The following is a 22,716-nucleotide window of genomic DNA, read 5'->3' as shown; positions in this document are numbered from 1 at the left end:
GATCTTAGTAAACATTTCCCAGAAGGCTCAAAGAGCATTTGCTTTGCTCTCCAATGAAGGTGAGCCTCTTTATTGTCCCTGTAGGCACCATACGGTCTCCTAAGTGGCCCCATCCATACAGACTCCCAAGATGGCATTTTTCTACTTGAACTCTCCAAATAACAGATATGGTAAGATTGGCTTTTTCAGATAGCAGCTGCATCTTTCTTCCATTCCCTTCACTTCCTTTCGACTCAGCAGTTTTCCTTTTTGCTCCAGATAAATTGCTGCTAATTTAAATATACTGCAAATCCTTGCCATTTTATGGCTGATTGCTTCTGAGTAATAAGAGGAAAATGTGTGCACGTTTGAATGTAAATAAATCTAAATGAGTCGGAAACCAATGGTAAAGAAAGCACAGTGCTTCACTGACCTTCAGCTCCCCCAGTCCTTCTCTTTGAAGAGGTCAGCGAGGAGATTCAGAATCAGCAAATAGCAGAGACTGAGTTTTAGGACACATCCGGGTTTTCTTCTCTGCTTTCAACTTCACATCATATTTCTCGGATAACATCTGCTTTATCCTTGTTCTTATTTAGCTCAGCTAATATAAGCAGCGGTGGCAAAGTTTCTCTAAGGTTGTTTTTGATAAAGGAACTGTTCTCACAATAACTGCCATGCACCATCGGAATGCTGCAAATGCTTCAGAATGTCACTTTGTCAAAATATCTATATTTCAGGCTCTGAAGCTAGACAGCTCGTTTGGCTGCTAAACCTACAAGATGTTCAGCCATTTGTTGTGGTCTAAAAACTTTCCCCCTCACTAGGAGAAAATAATTATCTATTGTTTTATATCATTTTGTGACCCCTTTTTTGAGTTTCTCATAACACGAGAGGGCAAAAGTCATGAGCTCCTGGTAGGTAGATTGGGACCCTGATTGAATTTTACTATCAACCCCTTAGGAATATTAAGCACTGGATACATTTCCTTAGATTCAAATCTTTAAATCAAACTGATTTTTCAATATTTGATGGCGTATCTTTAGTGTATCAACAATGTTTGAAGATAAAGGGTATTGAGTGGAGGCCGACCTGCCTTCCTTGAGGTGAGGGGTGGTAGTAGTGATGGTTTGAATGCAGACTTTGCATATTGCTGATCCTTGTAACAGGCTGGCATTTTCTCACAAGGAAGATATTACATGTATTTTTTTTTTTAGACTTATTTTTTACTTTATTTTATTTTATTTTAGTTGAGGTAACCTTTGGTTGACCTCACAGATTGCAAGGATCTTGTCAGCTTACAATCCCTTTTTTAAAAAAATTTTTTGTGCCTACAGCACCTGGACTTCCTAGATGGTCTCCCAGCCAAGTACTAAGCAGGACCGACCCTGCTTAGCTTCCGAGATCAGACGGGATCAGGCTTGTTTAGGGTGGCATGGCTGTAGACTGCATGTGTTTTTATGGTGGCTTTACTTGTTTTTATCATATGGGCATGTGGAACTGAGGTATGCTTCTTTGAGAAGGATACATCACAAAAGGCAAAGCAGAAGGAGGTTAATGAGAGATACCCGATGTCACTCTAAATAGGGGCAAATGCCGTTGCACCCTGAGTAAATGGCAGTCCAAAAGAATTGCATCTAGCAGAGCAAAACTGTTTTCCAATTGTAATATGAAAGAGCTTGGAGGAGCGTTGGAGAGAAAAATGCCAAATGGAAGCAAAGGAAGAATGGCCTGGTTCCTGCTGTAGACATTCTGACAGCAGTAAACTCTTAGGGTTCCTGTGCCGTAAACCCATTGGAAATAAGGCTTGCATTTGCAGTTCAATCTTTTTGTTATTATTATTTTTTAATCAAATGCCTTTCAAAATTGTGTGTGCAGAGAAACTAGTACATTGAGTCAAGAAATCTTTTTGTCTGGGAGTGATGCCTTCTATTTGTATCACCAAGTTTTTCCTGTTTTTGTTGGCAAACTTAACATCCCATTATTAATCCTATTGTTTCACTAGGAAGGAATTTGAGAGTCACCCTCTTCAAACCTGATGGAATAATTAAGGTGTTCAGTGGTTAATTTGGCGTGCTTGTATGATATACCATAGTGCTTCTAAACCAGTACGGCTTGTGTTTGCCTGGAGGCTAAACTTTTAGAGAATAGAAACAGATATGAAGGAGAACTAATCAGTGTCACAACATACCTTCTAAATTCTCAGTGCTTTGTGGGTGATTAAATCCATAAACTGTGTTTGGCGTCCATACCAAGAGACTTGGAAGGGCAGGAGACAGAAATGCCATGGAAGTAAGCTCCGTAGTGTTGTTGTAAATGATGATACAGATTGGTGGTGGTAATTACAGCTCTGGAGGCAGATGACACCAGCACTTGGCAGACCAGACACCAGGTTGAGGAAGATCGAGAGTCTGGAGGGCTAGGTTTAGAAGCGCCTCCCAAAGCTGAACTTGAAAACATCTTGGCGGTTTCTACCACAATGCCATCTATTTTATCACTTATGAATCTGATGAAGAGTCATGCAAATTGCACACAGAATTATATGTAATAGAATCTTCCTTGTTCCAGCTGGGTTTTCATGAGCAAGTTCAGAGAGAGTTTGTCTTCCCTGCACAGGAACATGGCAGGGTGGCCATGGAATTTGATTTTCTGAGTTGGAATCTGAGCTCCATCGCACACCAGCTGTCAGACCTTGAGCAAGCTGCTTCACTGTCTGGGCCTCAGTTTTCTCACCAGTAAAGAGGGAGCAATAATAGAACCTGTTTTATAGGGTTATTGCAAAATTAAAAGAGCTACTTTGGACAAAGAGCTTAGAAGAGAGCCTGGCACGAAGTAGATTAGCCATTATTTATTGTGGAAGTTGTTTAATTACCTTTTCCCATCTGCTGGACGATGAAGTATTGAGGTCAAAGAACTCCATTTTCTTTAATTGTGTATCATCTCTTACAGTGACCATGATTTGGTCTGTGCTCAGGAAATGTTTGCAGAGTTAATATTAAGTATTACATATATTATGTTTTATATATATTGTATGTAATATACATATAAACTATGTCTTATATACATAATATATACATGCAACATACTACATGTTGTATGCTATATATCATATATGATATAATGCATATTACATCTCTATATATGTATGTGTCATATATATGCTGTTGTGCTTGATTAAATTTAGGCAATTAGTTAATGCATATTACATCTCTATATATGTATGTGTCATATATATGCTGTTGTGCTTGATTAAATTTAGGCAATTAGTTAATTATAAAAAGAACTGAAATCTGTGTGTGGTTCAGTATTTCACCAATTAAATCCAGACAGTTATTAAAATTAGGCAGATAAAAATAATTAAGATTTTGGGGAGATATTTGTTGTTGAGTTTTATTTTTGTCCTTATACATAAAAATTCTTCAGTGGTCATCTATATTGTTCACCGATTTCTCTTCCTTAAATTAAAGGGTTAATATCTGATACAGTTGTGGATGGAGCTGTGTGCAGAAATCCTTTATGTTTCTTTCCCATGCTTCATGTGCCATATAAAATTGGTTTTGAGTTTAAAACTAAGTTGCTCAATAATGAGATGCACATTTTCTCCCAATTTCTGTTCTGTTATTATACATTGCTTTATGTTTTAAAATGTAGTCCATGTCGTGTCTTGATTTTGATGTTTATTTATTATGTTCTTTTAAAAGTGATTGTACTTGTATGTTAATTTCCGTTGATTTTTCTTTTGAGCATGACTTATGTTTTATTTTGTGTTTCTTTTAGGTTTTGTTTTGTTTCATAAGATCCCACTGGATGGGTAGCTGAAATAAAGGCAAAGACAGAGAGAGGGGCTGTGGTGCTTGTTGGTTGATGCTGCCTTCTAAGCTGGACTCTTGGGACTGGCATTGGCTTCTCCCGGGAAGTACTGCTTATCTGGGTTTTTCTGGTAGAAATGGGCGGTGTTTGCAGGAGTGCTGCACGGAGCCTGCCGATGTCGTGAGCTGTGATTGGGGAACGCCAGTGCTGAGGCAGCTCACAGGCAGCTAAGCAGAAACTCAAGAAAACATCTTAAATTAATGCTTTCGTTTTGTTCTTACAATCGTTCAAATACGGAATTGAAATGAAATTCCATTGGATTGTGCTTGTCCTCTGAAAGATGTGCTATTTGACTCTACTGGAAATGTATTTGATTTTATTGTTTCTGTTTATTAAAGATGAACTACAAAGTAAAAAAAAATATCTAAATTTAGGGACAGGTGTAAGTGCACACTAAGCTGTAATCTCCATTTAACATATATTTAGCATCGTCTTCTGTTGTTTAATCAGTATTGAATTCAGAAAATCTCATTTTTTCATCTACAACACAGTGGCTGAAAGAGCATATACATCATCGCTGTTGTGGGGACTTGGTGATGTCACTGAGAGGTTCTTTCCTTCACTGACAATAAGGCCCAGAGTCATGCAGTCAACGCTAATGATTTCCTCAAAGTTTCCTTAATGGCAAAAAAAAAAAAAGAGAAGCTATTTGTTTGCGGTGTGGGGTGGGGGGCATGGAGGGGGGCTGTAGATTTAGATTAAGTATAGTCAGTTTCAGAACAACTAAGAGTGAAATAAATTTATGCATATTGTGCATATATCCTTTTATTTGCCCTCTGTGATCCACCTGCTTTTTAGAAGTTTGCCCAGTGACAAGGCCACAGCATCTCATGCTGTTCCCATGACAGAACTGCAGCTTTTTTACTCTGAAAAGGCCTGTGAGCAAAATGGCTGGCCTGCTGTGAGCAGGAGATGATATTGTGAGTAGGATAGTCCCCCTACAACACACTACACTATTGCTGGGTTTTCACGGGCAGGACAGCTTTGCCTGACCCCAGCAGCACAGAGGTGGCAGGTCACTAATGAATATGTGCTTTATATTGCCCAGCTTCATTGCTGAGAGGGCAGCTTTACAGCTACAGAATCCTGCATCCCTGCCTTAGTCTTACCATGGTCCCCTGTCTCACTCACTTGGCCATTGCAGTGACCTTTGTTCACTTTGCTCAGTCTGCGCCAGGTAGAATCCCTGTCCCAAAGACAGGTTTGTCTGCCCCTGGCCCACCTCGCCACACACCTTTCTTGTTAGGCGGCCTTCGGAGCCAGGCCTGGAGCTTTTCCTTTGACAACACAATCGGCTCTGACTGTGAAGGCATGCACGTGGAAGCCATGGCTGAATTGGAAACTTATTGACTTTTTTTTTTTTAATTCCTTTTTGGAAATAGTTTCTCAAATTTGGCAGTTCGGCAATAAGGATTTATAGATTTTTAACTAGTCTAACATGTTTGGAAATGTTGTTTTGAATCCCGTGTAACCAAGGCATTCATCTTAATAAACCAGGATCCATTTAGGCACCATTCGATATAAAAAGATTATCCATGATGAATATTTTGTACTCTGTCCTTTACATTAGCCACTAAATATGGTATTGCTTGATGCCGACATTCCAGAGTCCTATGGATTACAGCATTTAACTTGGCTATTCCAAACTCAGGCCCAAAAGGGGCAAAGCGTAAACTGGCTCCTCTTTCTCAAAAGTTTTCTTTCCAGTAAAACATTTGAGTGTGAGAGCAGCTGGCCCTTGGTGTAGGGAGGTCCGAATATCTCTGAATTGCCATTTTCTTGTGCGTTGCTAAATGACAGTTCCTGTCACTGCTTAGATTTTGATCTTTTTCAAAGGTGTTGATTTACAACAAGGCCAACTAATTGCAGAAACCCTGAACCCTGAAAGAAAAGTGAAATTCAAACCGTAAGCCAGGCAGAAGCAGTCAGGATGGCTGTGGTTCTTAAGTATCGGCCATTCAGTACAATTTTTTTTTTTTAAAGCTTTTATGTTGTTCCACGGAGCCATAAAAAGGTGATGAATTGTTTAAGGACTATTTTTATAAGTTTCCCAGACCCAAAAGGGGGAAAAAGGATATTTGTACTCAACAGCTAGACGAATGGCAGGGTAGATTTTTGTTTTAAAATGGAGAGAAGTGGACAGATAAGGCAATTTAATATATCAAACAGCAGTTGACATCTCCTAGGGAACGATGAAAACAGCAGGCTGTTAGAAAATTGTTTCATATGGTTCTTGACTTCTTCGCTTTTCATTTTTTTAAAGTCTCTGAAGACCACAATGAGTAACATAGCTTCTCGTGTCTAAACTCTAGACCACCCCCTTTCATTCTTTTTCTTTTAATGCCCCTACAAGAAATCTTTATCGAGCTTCCTAATGACATGCAACATGTGTTTTCGTAACATTGGAAACGGACAAGCAGCATTTTCCCTGAAATCACATCTGTCGCCCTCCAGCAAGGACATGGCATTTCAGGACCAGGCAGGTACCCTAAATGAAAGCTGTGCACTGGGTGAGTGAACACCCGCCCCACCAGAGGGACAGCTGTCACCAAGCCCCAGCCAACTCCTGCCTCCTGGGAATGTGGGCCCAGGTTTCCAAAGCTTCTGACTCTTTAAGAGAAACTTGAAACCTGGACTTTTATGTGAAATGTCTCTATTTTTAAAAAGTTGGCTTGGTTATTTTTAAAATGTTATGTAGGCCAACAAAACAGGTCTGTGGGCTGCCAGTTTGTTACTTTTGTCTTAAAGCAAAATCATTGTTCTCTCACTGTATCCTTCTGTCTTTCCTTTGCAAAAACACTTCCCGGCATCGCCATTGAAAGCTGTATCACCACTGAGTTAAGCACCTCAGTGATCCTGGGGCTCTCCTGTGCCTTCCGCCAGCTGGGAACGTGGCTTACTCTCCCTGCCTGGGACTCTCTTGCAGCATTGTTTGCCCTTCATCCCCCAACCAGCCCCATTTCCATGTGGCCACAGGCCACCCAGTGAGTCCCTTCTCCCTGTTTTGTTTGATGTGATTTTCCTTTCACCAGTGTCCATGTCACCTGGCCCGCTCAGGTGCCACCAAGTTCAGGGGAAAGCACACAGCTCCTTTTTGCAGGTGTCCTTAATGTACTGGTGTGGCCAATGGTAAATGGAAAACAGGTGTGTCATCTTCAAGAGGTGTGGTTCAAGCCCTGTATCTTGCCTCAGGTCCCACCGAGACCCTACAAGGCAGCTGAGATAGACTAAGGGACTCCCACTTTTGTCACATGAGGCATCAGTCTGAGGCCAAAGAAGGTCTATCTCTCAACAGGAAAAACGAATCGCCACATACTTTAAAGACAATTCAGGGGTTTTTACTCCTGATCTCCAGCAGAGACTGATTTCATTTTGACCCAAAAGTGGAGAGCAAAGACTAGAACTAAACAATCCCAGCATCAGCCCATAACAGAGCACAGAGGGAGCCTATTTGGGGCTCCAACCCTTCAAGTTATCCTGAATTACACCCAGAGTTGTTAGGACTTGAAACCCCTCCTCAGACAGAGCAGAGGCTGCCATTATTAGGCTGACTGAGGAGCAAACAGCTCCAGGGGTACAAGACAGGAATTTGGTTTCCTGCCATGTGTGAGGGTAAGCATGATGGAGGCTCTCCTCTTTTCTCTCTCTTTCTTTTCTTTTTATTTGCTTACAATCCCTGACCTTTTTCTCTCTTCCCCTCCCTTCTCCATCCTCCCTTCTTTCTTCTCTCATCCTCCTTTTTCTCTTCCCTTCTCCTCCTCTTTCTTTCCCTCTCTAGACTCCATGACAGAGTTTATTTTTATTTGCTTTATTGGTTGCTCTGCATACACCTTCCCCATTGCAAATTCGAATCAAAGCACTAAAGGGGACCTGAACTAAATCTTCTCTCATTTCGTCAGAGAGCAGATAATTTACACTTTCTCCTGCTCTGGTGCTTTCTGTCTAGAACTCCTCCCTTGGTTTCCATCCAGTTTCCTCACACAACAGGAGAAGCTCATTTCACCGCGTTTTGTCAAGACTCCGGATACAGAGGGGGAGCAGCTGAAGAGAAGTGATTCCATATAATCCAGGGTTCTCACAGGGTAGCCGAATCTGGCCTGGTGGGCTGTGCCATTCCTGTCTAGTAGAGGTCAGTGGAGCCCTCTGGGGCTGTGCCAGTCAGTGGACTTGACTCCTCAAGGAAACTAGGACAGAAGCAGTCTTCCTATTAAGTGTGTCCTGCTGTGTTCACACACCAACAGTGCCCGTGGGCCATGTCAGGTTTATTCAAGGGCACATGGGTAGGTTAAGGACTCTCCTGGACAGAGCATGACTGTAACTTTCTGTGGGGTGCTGCCAGACTGAATTAAGTTAACAGAATTCCCAGCCCAGAAAGTGACATAAAAACTGCTGTCACAGAAGGCAGCTTTCCACTCAAGTCAGCCCATTTCCTTGTTTTGGTCTTCGGGGCCAAAGGAACTTCCCAGACATCTGATTTTGACAGTGAGATCACTCTTGAGTTTAATTCAGGCTAATGTTACAGTGCAGCCTTGGGATGATCATTAGTAGGTATCCAAGATAGGTTGCTATTGAGTATGTCCGGAGTCTTAGTTTTCACAGAAAAAAATGCGTGAGAAGCAAAGAAAAGGTTTTTCACCACCTTTATTTTAAGACAGTCCATTTATCAATGGAGCATAAATGTGAAATAGAAAGAGGGTCTATGCATGATGTATATGTGTGTCAAATCATCATGTTGCACACTTTAAATATTTTACAATTTTATTTGTCATATAAAGCTGAAAAGGAAAAAAAAAATGAAAAAAGTAGCAAGAGATTCCAGAGAAAGACAAATTCTTGAGTGTCACTCATTTCTTGTTGAAATCCATTTGCTGTAATCCATAGACAGCCTGTGAATCATTCTCATGCCCTGTTTTATTTTCTCCATAATGTTCCAGGTTTTAAAGTCACTTTTCCCATTTCTTGTAAATAGTGGATAATCATTTTTATTTTATTTTTAAGTGCTGTTTTAACATATGGATAGATCATAAATGTACTTGCTGAATTTATTCATGTTTTTTTTTTTAACAAGCCAATAAAGTTTTATAATTCATTTCCATGTGTCTTGCATTCTCTCTAGGGTCTCGTGTAGGTCCCCTTCTTCCTCAAGCATAGTTCATCTCACGTGTCGTTGGTGGTATTCAAGACTAAAGGTATTAGAAAAAAGAGTGTGAGAAATGTCATAAAGAGTTTTGGGGGGAGTCCCAAACCCACTATAGATTTTGAAATAAATCTCCCCCCAGAAAGAAGCTTTAGTTTCTATCAATGTGAATTATACATTTATTGTTTATTGATTCTTGCCATTGGCTACATTTTTATTTGGCTAAAAGGCAACACTAAAAAAAAAAAAAAAACAACAGAAAAAGTTTAAGAGAATTAAATAAACAACGACCTACATTTTGTGAGAAAACACTTTGGTATTTTGAAAACTTGGAAGGACCTAAGTCCCAGTGAGAGGGTGTACTTGGTGCCCTGTGCCTGCATTGCAAGTGACTTTATGGTCAGATAACATGATGACTTGTGTTTTCATGGAAGGGGAGAGAGAGGAAGACAAGTGGACATGGCGTTAAGATACTATTGAACTGTAGCTATTAATGTGGTACCTACACTTCATGTCTCTTTTGTTTTCATCCCCCAGCTGGCCACACTGTCCTTTCCTCATTTTCCCCTTTTAAAATAGCACCTAACAGCAAGGTTTGTGGGATACCAGCTGTGATTCATTTTAGCCCACTTCTGGTAATCTTGAAAGGGTTTGGCTCCAAATTGAAGACCTAGAGATTGGAAACACTGACTCAGCGTGGCCCGATGTCTTCTTAAGCCAAGTATACAGACCTTCTTTTAAAAGCCTGTTTAGTGCTGGTGACTTGTGGTTTTTCTAAACACTCTTCTAAATTTGCTGAGCCAAGAACAGGTTGCATCGGTCATCTGAAGGCCATGTAATCATTTGTGGCGGTAGGCACTGGACACAGACTATTCAGGTTTGAATCCTAGCTACCGTCATGAGCTAAATAACCTTGGAAAAGTTATTCACCACTCCATTCCTGTTTCCCCATTTGCAAAATGAGATGATGATAATAGTAGTAGTGGCTCCCCACTGGGCTCTTAGGAGAGTTAAGTAAGATGGTTCATGTAAAGATCTTAGCACATTGCCTGGCAAATGAGGGGCCCTTGGTTTCGCTAATAAAATACTTTGAAGGACTTGGGTTTGCACTGTTCTTGGGTGTGCCTCAGTAAATGCCCACGGGTCACACACAGATTCTCTTGTATATGTTGATTATAATGGTGATCGTGTGGACACAACTAATGGAGTCTAGATGAAAGGGAATTTCACATGCAGTCAGTCTGGATGTGTCCAAGCTGTGAAGGCCACTTCGGAGTTTTCCCAGGAGTTTTCGTGATTCTGCTGCCAGATCCTTCTTTCTGCCCAGGTGATTCTTGTTCATTGATTCTACCTCAGATTTGATTTTGGTAAAATAATAAGATGTGATATGCTTGGGCCTGTATTATGATCATTTCATGAGTATGAATAGTGCTCTGTACTTTGAGGATTCTGGGAAAAAATAGCACTGAAGGTCACATCCCAAATGTGGTCTGCTTCTTTTGTTCTCACTTGATTAATTCGGAAGTTTTGATCACTTGAATGGGGTTTACATTCACTTTAACTTTTGAATTATCCATCTGAAAATCTTTGGCTAAGAATAAAAGTAACAAATGAATTGGCTGAGAGATTACTTGAAAGAAAAGACTTGTTTCAAGTGTTTACAGGCAATGAGTTACAAATAACTAGATTTTTCTTTTCTGCTTCCTGAGGTAGTTTCTCATAAAAGCTCTAATCGGCAACACACAATTAGCCTAGTTGGAGCTACTTCATGTTTGAAGTAATAAAATTTCATTTCTTTAAAATATTTTGTAATGTGGGCTTTCGTTGTTGTTAAATAATTTTAAATGAGTAGCATGAAGTTTTACTAGTACTTAATTTCAAGTACTTACACTATCGTTACCACTTTTGCTAACACATTTTGAGGTAAGATTTACCACTGATCTAAAACGTGCAGTAATAGTTAACGGTATTGATTTCTCACTGTGTATGAAGCACATGTTATGGTTTAGTATTAAAACATATATTAATGTGTTAATTCATTCATGTGTCAATTGATTCCGTACAAGCTTGTGTGGCCATTGATAATATTGCTTCCATTATAAATGTTAGCAAACTGAGAAACAAATTGATTGAGGGCCCTTGTCCCACATTCCCTAGCTAATGAATGGTAATACCAGGATTTGAATTCAGGCAGGCTGGCTTGAGTGCCTGCACTCGGAACAACTACTCTATGTGTGCTGGACCATTGAGCAGGGCCAGGAGTGGGGTGAGGTCAGCGAGGTGCCTAGAACACTCTTAGAGACATGCAAGTGCCCCAGTGGTCACTCCTACCAGCACTAGCAGTTGAGCAGAGATTATTATTGTGGCAAAACAGAATTATAAGGTGAACTTTAGTCACTGGGGAGATGTACACTGTCCCAGGAAGCCCCCAGTTATGTGTGCCACTAATCAGACCCTATAGATCCTGACTTGCAGGTACAGGGCATGGTAGTGAAAGTCGCACATGCTTTCAAAATTGTACCTCATGAAACAGAAGTTGCATCAAATATCTATTTAGTACCAATTAATTAATGAAAACCCAGAGCACGTTTGCTTTGTCCATTGTAACTGAAAATGGATGTGCTGTTTTTGATTGTTCTAAAGTGAATTTTCTTGTTGTTCTTGAACTTGAGTACTTTCTGTTCATTTGGGGCCGTCCTGACTTCCGATGAGTGGTAGAGAGAGACACCACCTTGATGGTGGTGGAGTGAGAGGGGCGTGGGGGGAAGGTATGTTTGAGGACACATCCTGTCACCTGCATGAAGAGGATCCAGTCATTGGAACAAGGTGGCGGAAAATGCCTGAGCTGCTCCTTGCCTCTGAAACACAATGAGACAGAGCAGCATCTAAGCAGCTCAGTCACGTCATCGTTCCTGTCCCTGACTGTCCCGTCTGGCAGCTAGTGACTGAAAGAGATTGCCAAGGGCACATGCTAATTTTCCAGTCATTTGGTCAAGTCTCATCTCATACACCACAAGACCCTAGGGCCATTGTTTGCTGAATTAAAGTCTCTGCCTGATCATAAACTAATGAACAATAAGTTCTCTTCCTCCCTCTCTTCTTTTAAAAATTCTATTCTGTTTCCCAGGAGGCAAGGAGAAACTTCTTTTGTGTTTATTCATCACCTTCCATTTCTTTTTAATAATTCTCATCATGCAGTAATTACTCATGCTGAATTGCTAAATAAAAACGTAGGCCACAGCTGTTTGCTTTAAGGATTAGAAATCAGCTTCAGGTAAGTTCATGAAATTTCACTAAAGACCCTTGAGCCTTGAGGGTGGTGGTAAGAGTCACCAGCACTGTTTTACTTCTTAGGAAGTTCTAGGTTTGAAATGAACCAAGCCATAGCCTATTAGGGTGCTTTAGGCTGTGCAAAGATTACTTCACTGACAGATTTTTCTCTCTGCATTTACTTAGGCTTCTGGATTTGGGGGAGACCCCAAACCTCTCCATCATCCTCCTTCTCTAAACACTGTGTAATTGCATGCCATATATTGCTATGGTGCTGGTAATGGGCTGGCTTCTCAGTGCGTTTGAACACTGGGGTGACTAACAGGTCTCCAGTGAAGGAGAGGGGTCAGGATATGTCTAATGGTAATATCTGTAATGTTGATGCTGTTATTGTCTACATTTCACACATGAGGAAACAAAGGCTTAGAAAGTTGGGTAACTTCTCCAAGGTCACACAAATTAGACCCTTCTGCCTGTAAAACCCATACTCTGGCCCTGCTTCTCCGAAGTCAGCACTTTCTTTGTCTCTTGGGGGACCCCGTCTGTGAGCTCCGAGATAGCCATCAGACCTCTGCACTTCATTTCTGTGGCTCTAATTCTTCTTGACTCAGTATAAACTGGTAAAAAGTATCTCCTCTCTTGTAACCTATTTTCTCTCTCCCTTTTATCTTAAAAAAAAAAATTATTATGATTTCCTCTAGTTCCCTTTCCACCCAACACAAACCCGTACAATATGCTTTGTCCTTTCTTTAATTTTTACACATTAAAATTAATCGTTAGGGTGGTATATGTGCCTAGGAAAAAGATTATGTGTGTGAGAGACAGGCACTAGCAAGGAAAGACAACTTTCTTCTTTCTTTCTCTCTCTCTCTCTCTCTCGCTTGCACACACACACACACACACACACACACACACAGAATAGGAATATTGCATACTTTTAAGTCCTATTTGATTAAATAGGACATTAATCTCAATACATAATACAATTTATGCCATTATTGCCTTCCCAGTGCTCACTGTGCTTTAATGCTCTCAACTCCTTTAAAAAACTTTCCATATCATATTTTTTGCTTTTTGTTTTTACTTCCTTATGAAAAGCAAAAAAGTTTTGCTGAGAAGAAATGATTACAAGTCCCCAAAGGTTGGTGTTCTTTTCTGAGCTCCAAGATATAAGGATTGAGTGGATTTCAAACTTGGCAAAATTTCTGACTTGGCAAATGCTCCCATCCTTATTTATGACAGCTTGGAAACTTTCATTTTCTGGGGTTTATAAACGATACTGCTGATTTTGTCTCCCTTTTCTATTTTGCTGTGAATTATAAGTAACCAGCACGAAGACTTCCATTTAACATTAACTCTCTTAACAGAGAGAGAGAGAGAGAGAGAGAGAGAGAGAGTTTGTGTTCTTTCTTTCTTTGGTTATGAGGCATGGTTTACATATTTCACACAGGCCACGTACTTTTCTTTTTCTGCCTTTCCACAAAATGACAGTCGGACACATTGGGTTTGGGATGTTGAGAATGAGAACCGTGTGGCCTTCTTTGTGGTCGCATAGGACTTCTTGGACAGCAGTCCTCTCAGAGACTGCACATCTCCTACTCAACTGGCAATCTAACAGCTGGGATTCTGGAGCAAGTCAGGCAATGTACAAAGTCTCAGAGTTTTTTCTAGAGTAGTGAATAGGTCATGTTTCGGGAATCTCCATGTCCATTTTTATGTAGTATAAAATTGTGTCAATGGAGGAACTCTGAGAAGTTATCTCCTCCTTCTTCTCCCACCTCCCCTCCCCTCCCGCTCCTTCTTTTTCTTGTTCTCCTCTTAACTCCATATCCAATCTCTTAATGCACTTAGTTCTCATTCTCTTGAAAAGTTTTTTTTTTTCTTCTTTGGATTCACATAACCACACAGAAGCTGGGAGTCTGGTTATTCGGTAAAGTAGGCAGATTTTGCTGAACAGAGGCAGTAGGAATTTTCAAATGCAGAACGTGTCCTCCGAGAAGCAAATGCCAAGATGGGATTAAAGCTTCGAAGATTTTAATCAGGAGAAACTCTTGTGTGAGGGGATGGAGAAGGAGCCAGAGACGGCTGTGAGAGTGTAGGGTGGGAATGCAAGTATGGCCTTAGTGAATAAGCGCGGGGCTGGGGGGAGGGGGGTGAGTTAAGTCAAGCATTTTAGACAATTTACTCCAAGGGAGCATGGGCAACGCTATTAGGGAGTCTTAGAGCCAAAGTTGGACATTCTTGTCCTCCAAGATGGGTCTGCCTTAGTCCTGCCACTCTCAGTCATTGGTGCTGGACCAGTCTGCGGGCAGCATGGATGGACTCAGCGTAAATGAGGGGTTGGATTTCAGAGCACAGATGGGTTTCAGGGTGTAGCTGGGGCCCTTGCTCAATTATGTACCCTGAAGTTGAAGTCTACAGCATTCTCTCAGAAAACAGGAGCTTTCTTATCTGACCTCTACTTAACTGAGGTGTTGAGTAACAACTGCTCCCATCCCTCTGTACCACATACTGAGCCATCTGACAGCGACCTGAACACTCCTGACTGGACAGCTGGATTCCAGTGCTCAAGGGAACCTCTGCCTCTTTAAATGACTTACTACCAGCTACCTTGGTTTAAAGGACTTCAACTATAATCATTCTTAAAGAAAAAAAAAAAAGTACACAGGCTAGGCAAGTCAACATTTTGAAATGTTTAAAATGTCATTTTTGAGCTGTAGCCATCCTTTTATTTATGGCAACATAAAACAACATCTGAAACTAAGACCTGTTTTTGTTTTTCTTGCCTGCATACTGAAACCACAAGTGATTTTATTTCGTTTCATTACATGTTCCCTGTCAAACAAATTTCCTATCATGGCAGCGCTCGTCATTGATTCATCTTCTTTCGGAAGAGTGTTTGTGGAAGTGTACATCAGTGCCTTGCCAGGCATGAGGAAAGAGCTGGAGTGGAACTTACACGATTATTCACCCCTGCTCTCCATCAGCCCTCGAGCTGAATTGTTTTCAAGAAAAACTATGCCTTATTCGGATTTGACAGACTTTATTGAGTACTTAATATGTGCTGGGCCATAGGTTGCCAACTCCAGTAATTACGGATGTGAGCAAGTAGGTGGGTTGGCGGGGACTAGCCCCCAGTGCCCCCCACACCCCTCCCCCAGTGCTGCTGTGCAGGAGTGCAGGCTCGGGGTAGTTGGATCTTCTGATTTTTCAAGACAAGGGGAGATGTGGGTTTTTGTGTGAAATTTCCCTGTTTTGAAATGTTGGCAAGACCCGTCACATTTCTTAAAGTCTCTGTGAGCCAAACAAAACATGTCTTTTTGCCAGATTTTGCCTGTTGTGACCCTCGTGATGGATATTCTGCTTGCTGCTTTGAGATATGATTCCTCCACCACAGCCTTGAGCAGATACTCGTTTTCGGTTGGGCTTCCTGGAAGCAGATGCTGTGATCAGGATTCACATATGAGCGATTTATTAACGGTGTGCTCCAGGCAGCCAGGGGGAGTAGGGGAAGCAAGACAGGGAAAGGGGTGCTAACAGGAGAACGATTTCAAACATAGTCTCCTGGAGGAGGCAGTTACCTCCCAGAGAGATGAGTGTTGGGCTTTCATATTCATATGCCCACTCATCACTGGCTGAGGGTCCCAAAAGGCAAGAGTGGGCTCTAGTAGCTCAAGACCAGTCCTCCAGGAAAGAGAAACAGATGCTGGCTGCTACAGGGGCTGGGTGCACAACTGCAGCCACGGTGGACCCAGAGGACCCTAGCATGGCCCATCACCAGAGATCTGTGACTTTTCCAAGCCCACAGCTAATAAGAACCACAGGTTGATTCAGGATTTGAACCCTTGTCTTCTGCCTCCAGTCTAGTTTAGTGCTTGTTAACATTCTTTTTTAGCTGCTGCTTAATGAGATAAGTGTATGAATTCAGATTATCTTAGACCCTGACTACTAGGTATGTGGGTCCCAGACTCTTAAATTTTCTCTTCTTCTAGGGTTGCGTGGAGAGAGGACTGTCTGGCCCTTCAGAGATGGCAGGGGCAGGCCCATAGGGACTAGGAAGGTGCACTGGCACTGGCGGCAATTCTAGATAGCCCTGAATGCGTTCACAAGAGCCTGAAGCGCTCCCAGATCTGAATTTGATGATTTCCTAGATGAAGTGCAGAAAGTGTTTGGGGTACTCTGTACCTGAGTGCTGAGTTCTGGGCCTGTGAGACACGGCCAACCCGATGCTGGTGAGGTGGACCTTTCTGGGAAGCAGGCCAGTGGTTTACACATTCTGCATGATTCAAACCTAGAGTGTACTATTTCCTTTGGAGAGCTGAAGACTATTCATGTAGTTAACTTAAAGATAGACCCTCTAAACGCCAACCAGTCTCCCTTGAAGGAAGTCCATCAGAGGCAGAGAGAGAAGACAGAAGCTGCAGCACCATGTCCTAACCAGACATCCTTGAAGTTTGAGGGGCACGGAGGCAAAAACAGATCAGTTTTTTTTTTAAAGTGAATCCACCGTGGCTACCCACCCAGCCCTCGGTCCATGTCCTCTAAACCTCCACATTAGCCAGGACAGCTTTCTTGCTGTCACCTTTTGAAAACTGTCCTGCAATCAAACTGTCTTGCTCCCTGATCTCTTTCACATTTGCCCCATCCTCTCCAGTCTCACCACCTCTGCCTTCCTTCAGGCCCTCCATATTTGAGAGGGGCAGACTGGTCTTCTCACTCTTTCTCACCATATTTCCATCCCCAGGTCCAACATTTTTCTCCCAAAATACAGACTTGAACCAGTCAGTCTTGTACTCACACACCTCTTACACAGCTAAGTAGATTAGGTCCAAGCTCCCCGAAAGGGCATCTGAACTGCAGAACATTCTCCCTCCAGCCTGACTGTTCAGCCATGTCTTCCACATCTACCACCTCCGTCCCTCTTCCCCAAGCTGCTCACTCTGCCTGGCCTGACCTTCTTTCTCCCACCACTTTATGCATTCATCTGTCAGAGTCCTGTTACTTATTGATTGGGTGACTGTGGACTTGGCCCTTAACTCTCCAAGTCCCAGATTCCTTCTCAGGAAAGCAAAGGTGTCATATAGTTAGCTAGCTAGCTACATTGTGGAGTGACTAGGAGAATAAAGTGGGAAAAGTACATCAAGGCAGTAGGACAGCTTGTGACATGTTGTAGGTACTCAATAAATGATAGCATTGTGATGATTATTATTACTGTTGTCCCTTTTGAAGACCCAGTTCAGTTCCTGCCTTCCTCCTAGAAGCTCCCCCAGAATTACCCACACAGAAATGATACCTTTCTTCCTATACTCCATATAAGTACTGTGCCATATTGGATGATCAGTGAAGAGAGCCTGGGCCCTCTATTCACTGTGTTTTCAAAGAAGCCAATGAAGTATATATAATACTCAGTTGAGTTCACTTTTGTTGAGATGGGAACATGTTTTTGGGTAATGCTGTGTGACAACTCCAGCTGAAAGGCTTGATTGGAAATAGGAAACCTGTGAGGTAAGAAAGACCAGTAAAGGTATAGGATCCTGACCACAGCCTGATCTTCCCTATGAACTGTATAGACTAAGATTTTGGGGGAAACTTCTTTAGTAAGTGGACCTGGGATGTTTTGATATATTAGTTCCCTAGGGCTGCTGTAAAATTACCACAAACTCGGTGACTTAAAACAACAAATTTATTCTCTCACAGTTGTGGAGGCCAGAAATATGAAACTGAGATATTGACGGGGTTGATTCCTTCTGGAGGGTCTGAGGGAGGATCTGTTCCATGCCTCAACTAGCTTCTGGCGCCTGCTGGCCACCCTTGGCACTCCTTGGCTTATAGACACATCACTACAATTGCTTCCTGTCTTCACATCACCTTTTCTGCTCTGTGTCTGTGAGTCCTCTCCTCCTCATATGGATAATTGTCATTGGATTTCGGGCCCACCCTAAATCCAGAATGATCTCACCTTGAGATCTTTAATTACATCTGCAAAGACTCTCCTCCCTCCCCCTACCCAAGTAAGATAACCTTCACTGGTTCCAGAGGTTAGAATTGGACATATCTTTTTTGGAGGTCACTATTGAACCCACAACACTTAAGAATAGAGCTTATTTGAGAGGTTGATAGCATAATGGAATGCACATGGTGTGGTGCCAAGCAGATCTAAGTTCAAATCCCTGACTGGCCTTTGCTGTGGACTTATTTCTTAACCACTCTAAGTTTCAATTTCACCTTCTATGAAATAAGAATAATAGTTAAGAATGTATATATCTGGCACATAGCAGAGTCACAAAATATAGTTATTGTCTATAACGATTCCCAGTACTCATTTATTCATTTAATAAAAGTTTAAATCTCTGGACATCAAGGTACAAGAGACATATCACATGGCAATTAGTCATACTAGCACTTAGAAGAGGTTCAGTGTTTGTTGAATGACTATACAAGCACTCAGATCTGAAGGCTATCAGAAGTACTTGCCCTGTTCAAGCACCGAAGAAGCTTTAGCAAATATAGGTGTCCATTGGTTTTAGAAAGTTTGCTTTCCACCAATTTGCTTTTATGAAAGACCTGTATTAGTACCTGTTTTTGCTAACTGAAAGAAATCTGAAGCGGATTTTTGCTTCTATGACAAAAAGCAAAAAGTGAAAATAGGGGTTAGTGTTTATTTGCAGAGAGCTGTTATAGAGGCAGTGTGCACTCTGAGCACAGAGAGCGGCACTGGCTTTTACTATATGTTAGTGTTATTTTAGGTTTTATGTGTTATTTGGTATAATATGGTGGGTTATTTTTGGGATCTGGGAATGCTCAAAATTTTTTTCCATGTAAATTAATGATAATTACTTCTTTGCTTTATACCATTTTGGTTTATGAGAGATTTCATAGGAACACTGCTTTTAGACAGTGTGGGAAACCTCTACATATACAGCTTTCTGCCTGCAGGATGAACTATAATGCCAAACCTTTAAAGGAAGTTTGTTTTTTGGACTATTAATAAAAATCCTTAAAGAATATTATTGCATTGTCATTTCACTTCAAAGGCCTGCATTCGTAGCCACTAGAGTGGGTTCTATGGGAATTCATGTCAAGAGGCAATGTAGCGTCTCAATCAAAGAAAAGATTATAGCACTGAGCAAAGTAGAAACCTCAAATGACTTTCGGGGAGGCAGGTGACAGTCTGGGTGGTGGAGTCCCCTGGATAGTGTGGCCTTGTTCAAAGAGGACAACTGCTGCTCATCCATTCATTCAACCATTTATAGAGTACCTTTTACATACTGTCCTTGGTGCTGAGGCCACAGAGTTGAACAAGACAAACCCCTTGTCCTCATGGAGTTTCTGTGAACCCAGCTCCAGTCACCACATTAGAATCTAGGCCTGCTACTGCCACATCATCTTCTTTTTAAAAGAGAAGAAGCTAGAATTTTATGTGTAAGCTCCTGATTTTTAAATGTTGGCAAACTACATTTTTAGAAGAACATAGACAGAACTTGTCTCTTGATTCCATTTGGCCTGTTGGCCGCCAATTTGTGATCCCCAGAGTAGAATGGCATGACCTTTACCTTAAGAAGTATTTTTCCAATGTCTGATTTCAAGCTACTTCTCATTTTTCCTGACCTCATTGGAAGTTAGTAATGGTTACCACTTATTGTCTGCGTCCTCCTGGATTGAATGATTCTACGGTGCTCCATCCCTGTATTTTCAGGTGAACTAATCTCTGTCTCCCAGTGGTTTCCTTTCTAATTCCATTTCCAAATCTTTGATTACTTTTTCGTGTTCTCTCAAGCTTCTGCAAAGTCTCTAAGCACTATAATCTGGCCCTCAGCATTTCTTCTCTTGAGGGTCAGAATCTAGCCCAAACTCTTAACTAAATTGCTTATGGGTTAGTCTGCTTTTAAGCCTCCTTTTTGACTTTGCCATCCAATTTTCACAGCCTCTGAGCTGAACTGACTCCCAACCTCAGGTGTGATATTAATTTCTCTCAGAGGGACATGAGTTTAATAGATTTTTTAAATTAACATTTTATAAAATTGGAGCTGTCATGCTTTATGGCAGACTGATACAAATGTCTAATAATTATATTTTTGGCACTACATCTTGGGAATCGTCTAGAAATGTTTATTTTAACCCCTTCCTAAAACATTCTGATTCATGGGCAGGCCTCTTTATGCATACCTCTAATGGGCGCAGTTGTCATGACAACCCAGAACATGATTTGTCAAAGAGCTATAACTTCATTCTATGTTGAAGCTAAAAATTTATCTTTCAGGATTTATTCTTATGACAGGGAAATTTTGCATTTCCTTGATTCTGCTTCTTCTCCTTAATTCTGCTTGTCATTAGGGAGATTCAGGGTTCAGGGGAAGATTTCCTAAAAAAGAAGACAAACTTCCCACCTTCAACCCTACCCCTCCTAACAGATGAATTCTCTTATCCATTCTAAAGAGACTCGAATGGACTCCTTAGCACCAAAAAAAGTAGTATTGTCCCTCTTTGTGTCTCTAACTCAATATGATTTTTGTTTCTTTGAAAAAAATTGGAATGAAAATTTTTTATTGATTTTTTTGGGGACTAGTAAAGTTCAAAGGAAGGGAAGAAAGAAAATGTCTGTCAATCCCTTTTACAAGCTGAAGAAGAGTGAGAAACTGAATTGTATTTACTTGTATGATCCATGATTCAGGGATTGCCAACTCAGTGGCTATTATTGGGGCCAGGCAAATATAGAAATTAGTGCAGTAGGCTCCTGGGAACATTGCTTACCCAGTTCAAAAGGGATCACTTCTTCGTTTCTGCTGATAGAATGTGGACTCTTTTGTAGGATCGTTTGTTTATTTTTATTTTTTTTTAAAGGGAAGCTAGAAATCAGTATTTTTATATGAAATTTTCTGATTTTAAAATGTTGGCATTAAAATTTTCTCTGTATTTTTAGGAGTTTGGGAAATTCAAATGGTAAATAATAAATCTCAACGAAATCTTCAAAAACTAATCTAAACTAAAATAAATGTTGGCAGATCATGTATAGATTTTTTAAACAATATTATAGTTAAACAAAGGACATGTGAAGGCAAATTCACTTCATGGACTTCAAGATGTGATTTCTGCTGTACACCACGGTACCCAACAGTTTAGAATGTCTTTATTCCCTCTATGTTGAATAACTAAACCAATTTTGCCCTCAAATCTTTTTGGGATCTGATTTGTTAAATAATCTTCCTTTCTGTTGACCTCACTGGAAATGACATTCTGCCCACTTGCACAATGGGTAGCTGTTGAGCTCTGGATGAAGTGTAAGAGGCAGCTGTGATAGAGGGCTCATCTCAAAGACCCACACACACTCCTCTCTGACAGTCCAAGATAGATGGTTGGGTGTACCAGATGCCTTCTGGGATTGTTCACAGATTTATGACACTCTCTTTTTGCCTTTGATAGATGAGGTGGTTTAATCCTCTTCACTAAGCTCCATATTTTTCTTTTGTATTGGGAACTCCTGGATGGCCATTGCCTTTTCACAAGAGATAGCAAGGGTTCCTTTTTTCCTCACTGAATTTAAGTGTGTTTTGTTTCTCATCTATCAATGGGAGAAAACACCAGTAATTCTTGGAAATGTGCCATCAAAAACATCTGGGGACAAAGCTGCTCTGTAGCTGTCACTGCTCCAGAATAGGAGTGGTTTAAGGGACACCACCCTACAGCAGACACTCATCATTGAGCCCACTTGCAGATAGATTTAAGACATTATGGGATTTATGTAGAATTATGCTGAATATGGAAACACACAGTGGCTCTGGCAATAGGAGCAGGTTAGGAGATGCTTTGTGTCATTCAGACCCCATTGTCATCTGGTCTTGCCCAGATTTCCTGACACCCTCCTGTGCTGCCTTTCATACTTTTCAGGCTAAAGCCTTACCAAGAGTCCCTGCCATTTTCTAGTTACCTTCATGGCCTGTGTACAGTGTCCTGTGACTGGAAGGTTATATACCACTTCATTTCATCTAAACCCAGGCACGATTTTATGGAATCTTTGTAATCTTATTAACTCTGCCCACCTGTTGAGTCTCCTGGGATTCCAAGAGCCCACCAATTACAGGTAACAAGATGAATAATGATAATATTATATATAAACCAGATGCAGGATCAGCTTCATGGAAGTGGACCTGTGCCTTCACACAGGCCCCTTGTAGAAGGTTTCTTGTTTTAATGCTCTGCTGTTAACATTTTAGAATTTTTAATAATTTATGAACAAGGGGTACACGTTTCATTTAGCACTGGACACTGCAAATAGCGTAGCTGTTCTAGCTCATATTACAAAACATAAGCAAAATAGACTAATAGCAGTGGCTTTCTTGCCCAGGCAATAATTAACATTCCTTATAGTGGGTACGGCCTCAGTCTTCTGTGTTGGGTAAGTAGTATTCCTTTGGCAGGGAAAACCCATAACGACTGCTTATGCTTTCCTTTCCACTTCCCGGAAT

General features: G+C 41.2%; 1 protein-coding gene and 1 pseudogene across 9 annotated transcripts in view; one reads left to right on the top strand and one right to left on the bottom strand.

Moving 5' to 3' along the window:
• NTRK2 (neurotrophic receptor tyrosine kinase 2) overlaps positions 1-22,716 on the top strand; it is a 318,904-nt gene that overhangs the window by 127,083 nt on the left and 169,105 nt on the right. For 2 of the 9 annotated variants that reach the window (XM_015592647.2, XM_015592648.2), the window contains one exon: positions 3,754-8,935. The exons of the other annotated variants lie outside the window; for them this stretch is intronic. Coding sequence is in view for 1 of the 2 variants with exons in the window: in XM_015592648.2 (XP_015448134.1) it covers positions 3,754-3,791 (38 nt within the window). In the remaining variant the exon portion in view is untranslated. Of the gene's footprint in view, positions 1-3,753; positions 8,936-22,716 lie in introns of those variants that run through there. 9 annotated transcript variants of the gene reach the window in all.
• Positions 1,305-1,423, bottom strand: LOC112483151 (annotated as a pseudogene).

Source organism: Pteropus alecto, unplaced genomic scaffold (genome assembly GCF_000325575.1).
Source record: "Pteropus alecto unplaced genomic scaffold, ASM32557v1 scaffold206, whole genome shotgun sequence".
NCBI classification, from domain to species: Eukaryota; Metazoa; Chordata; class Mammalia; order Chiroptera; family Pteropodidae; genus Pteropus; species Pteropus alecto.
Note: the sequence above shows the minus strand (reverse complement) of the source record. Positions and strands in the feature narration are given on the sequence as shown.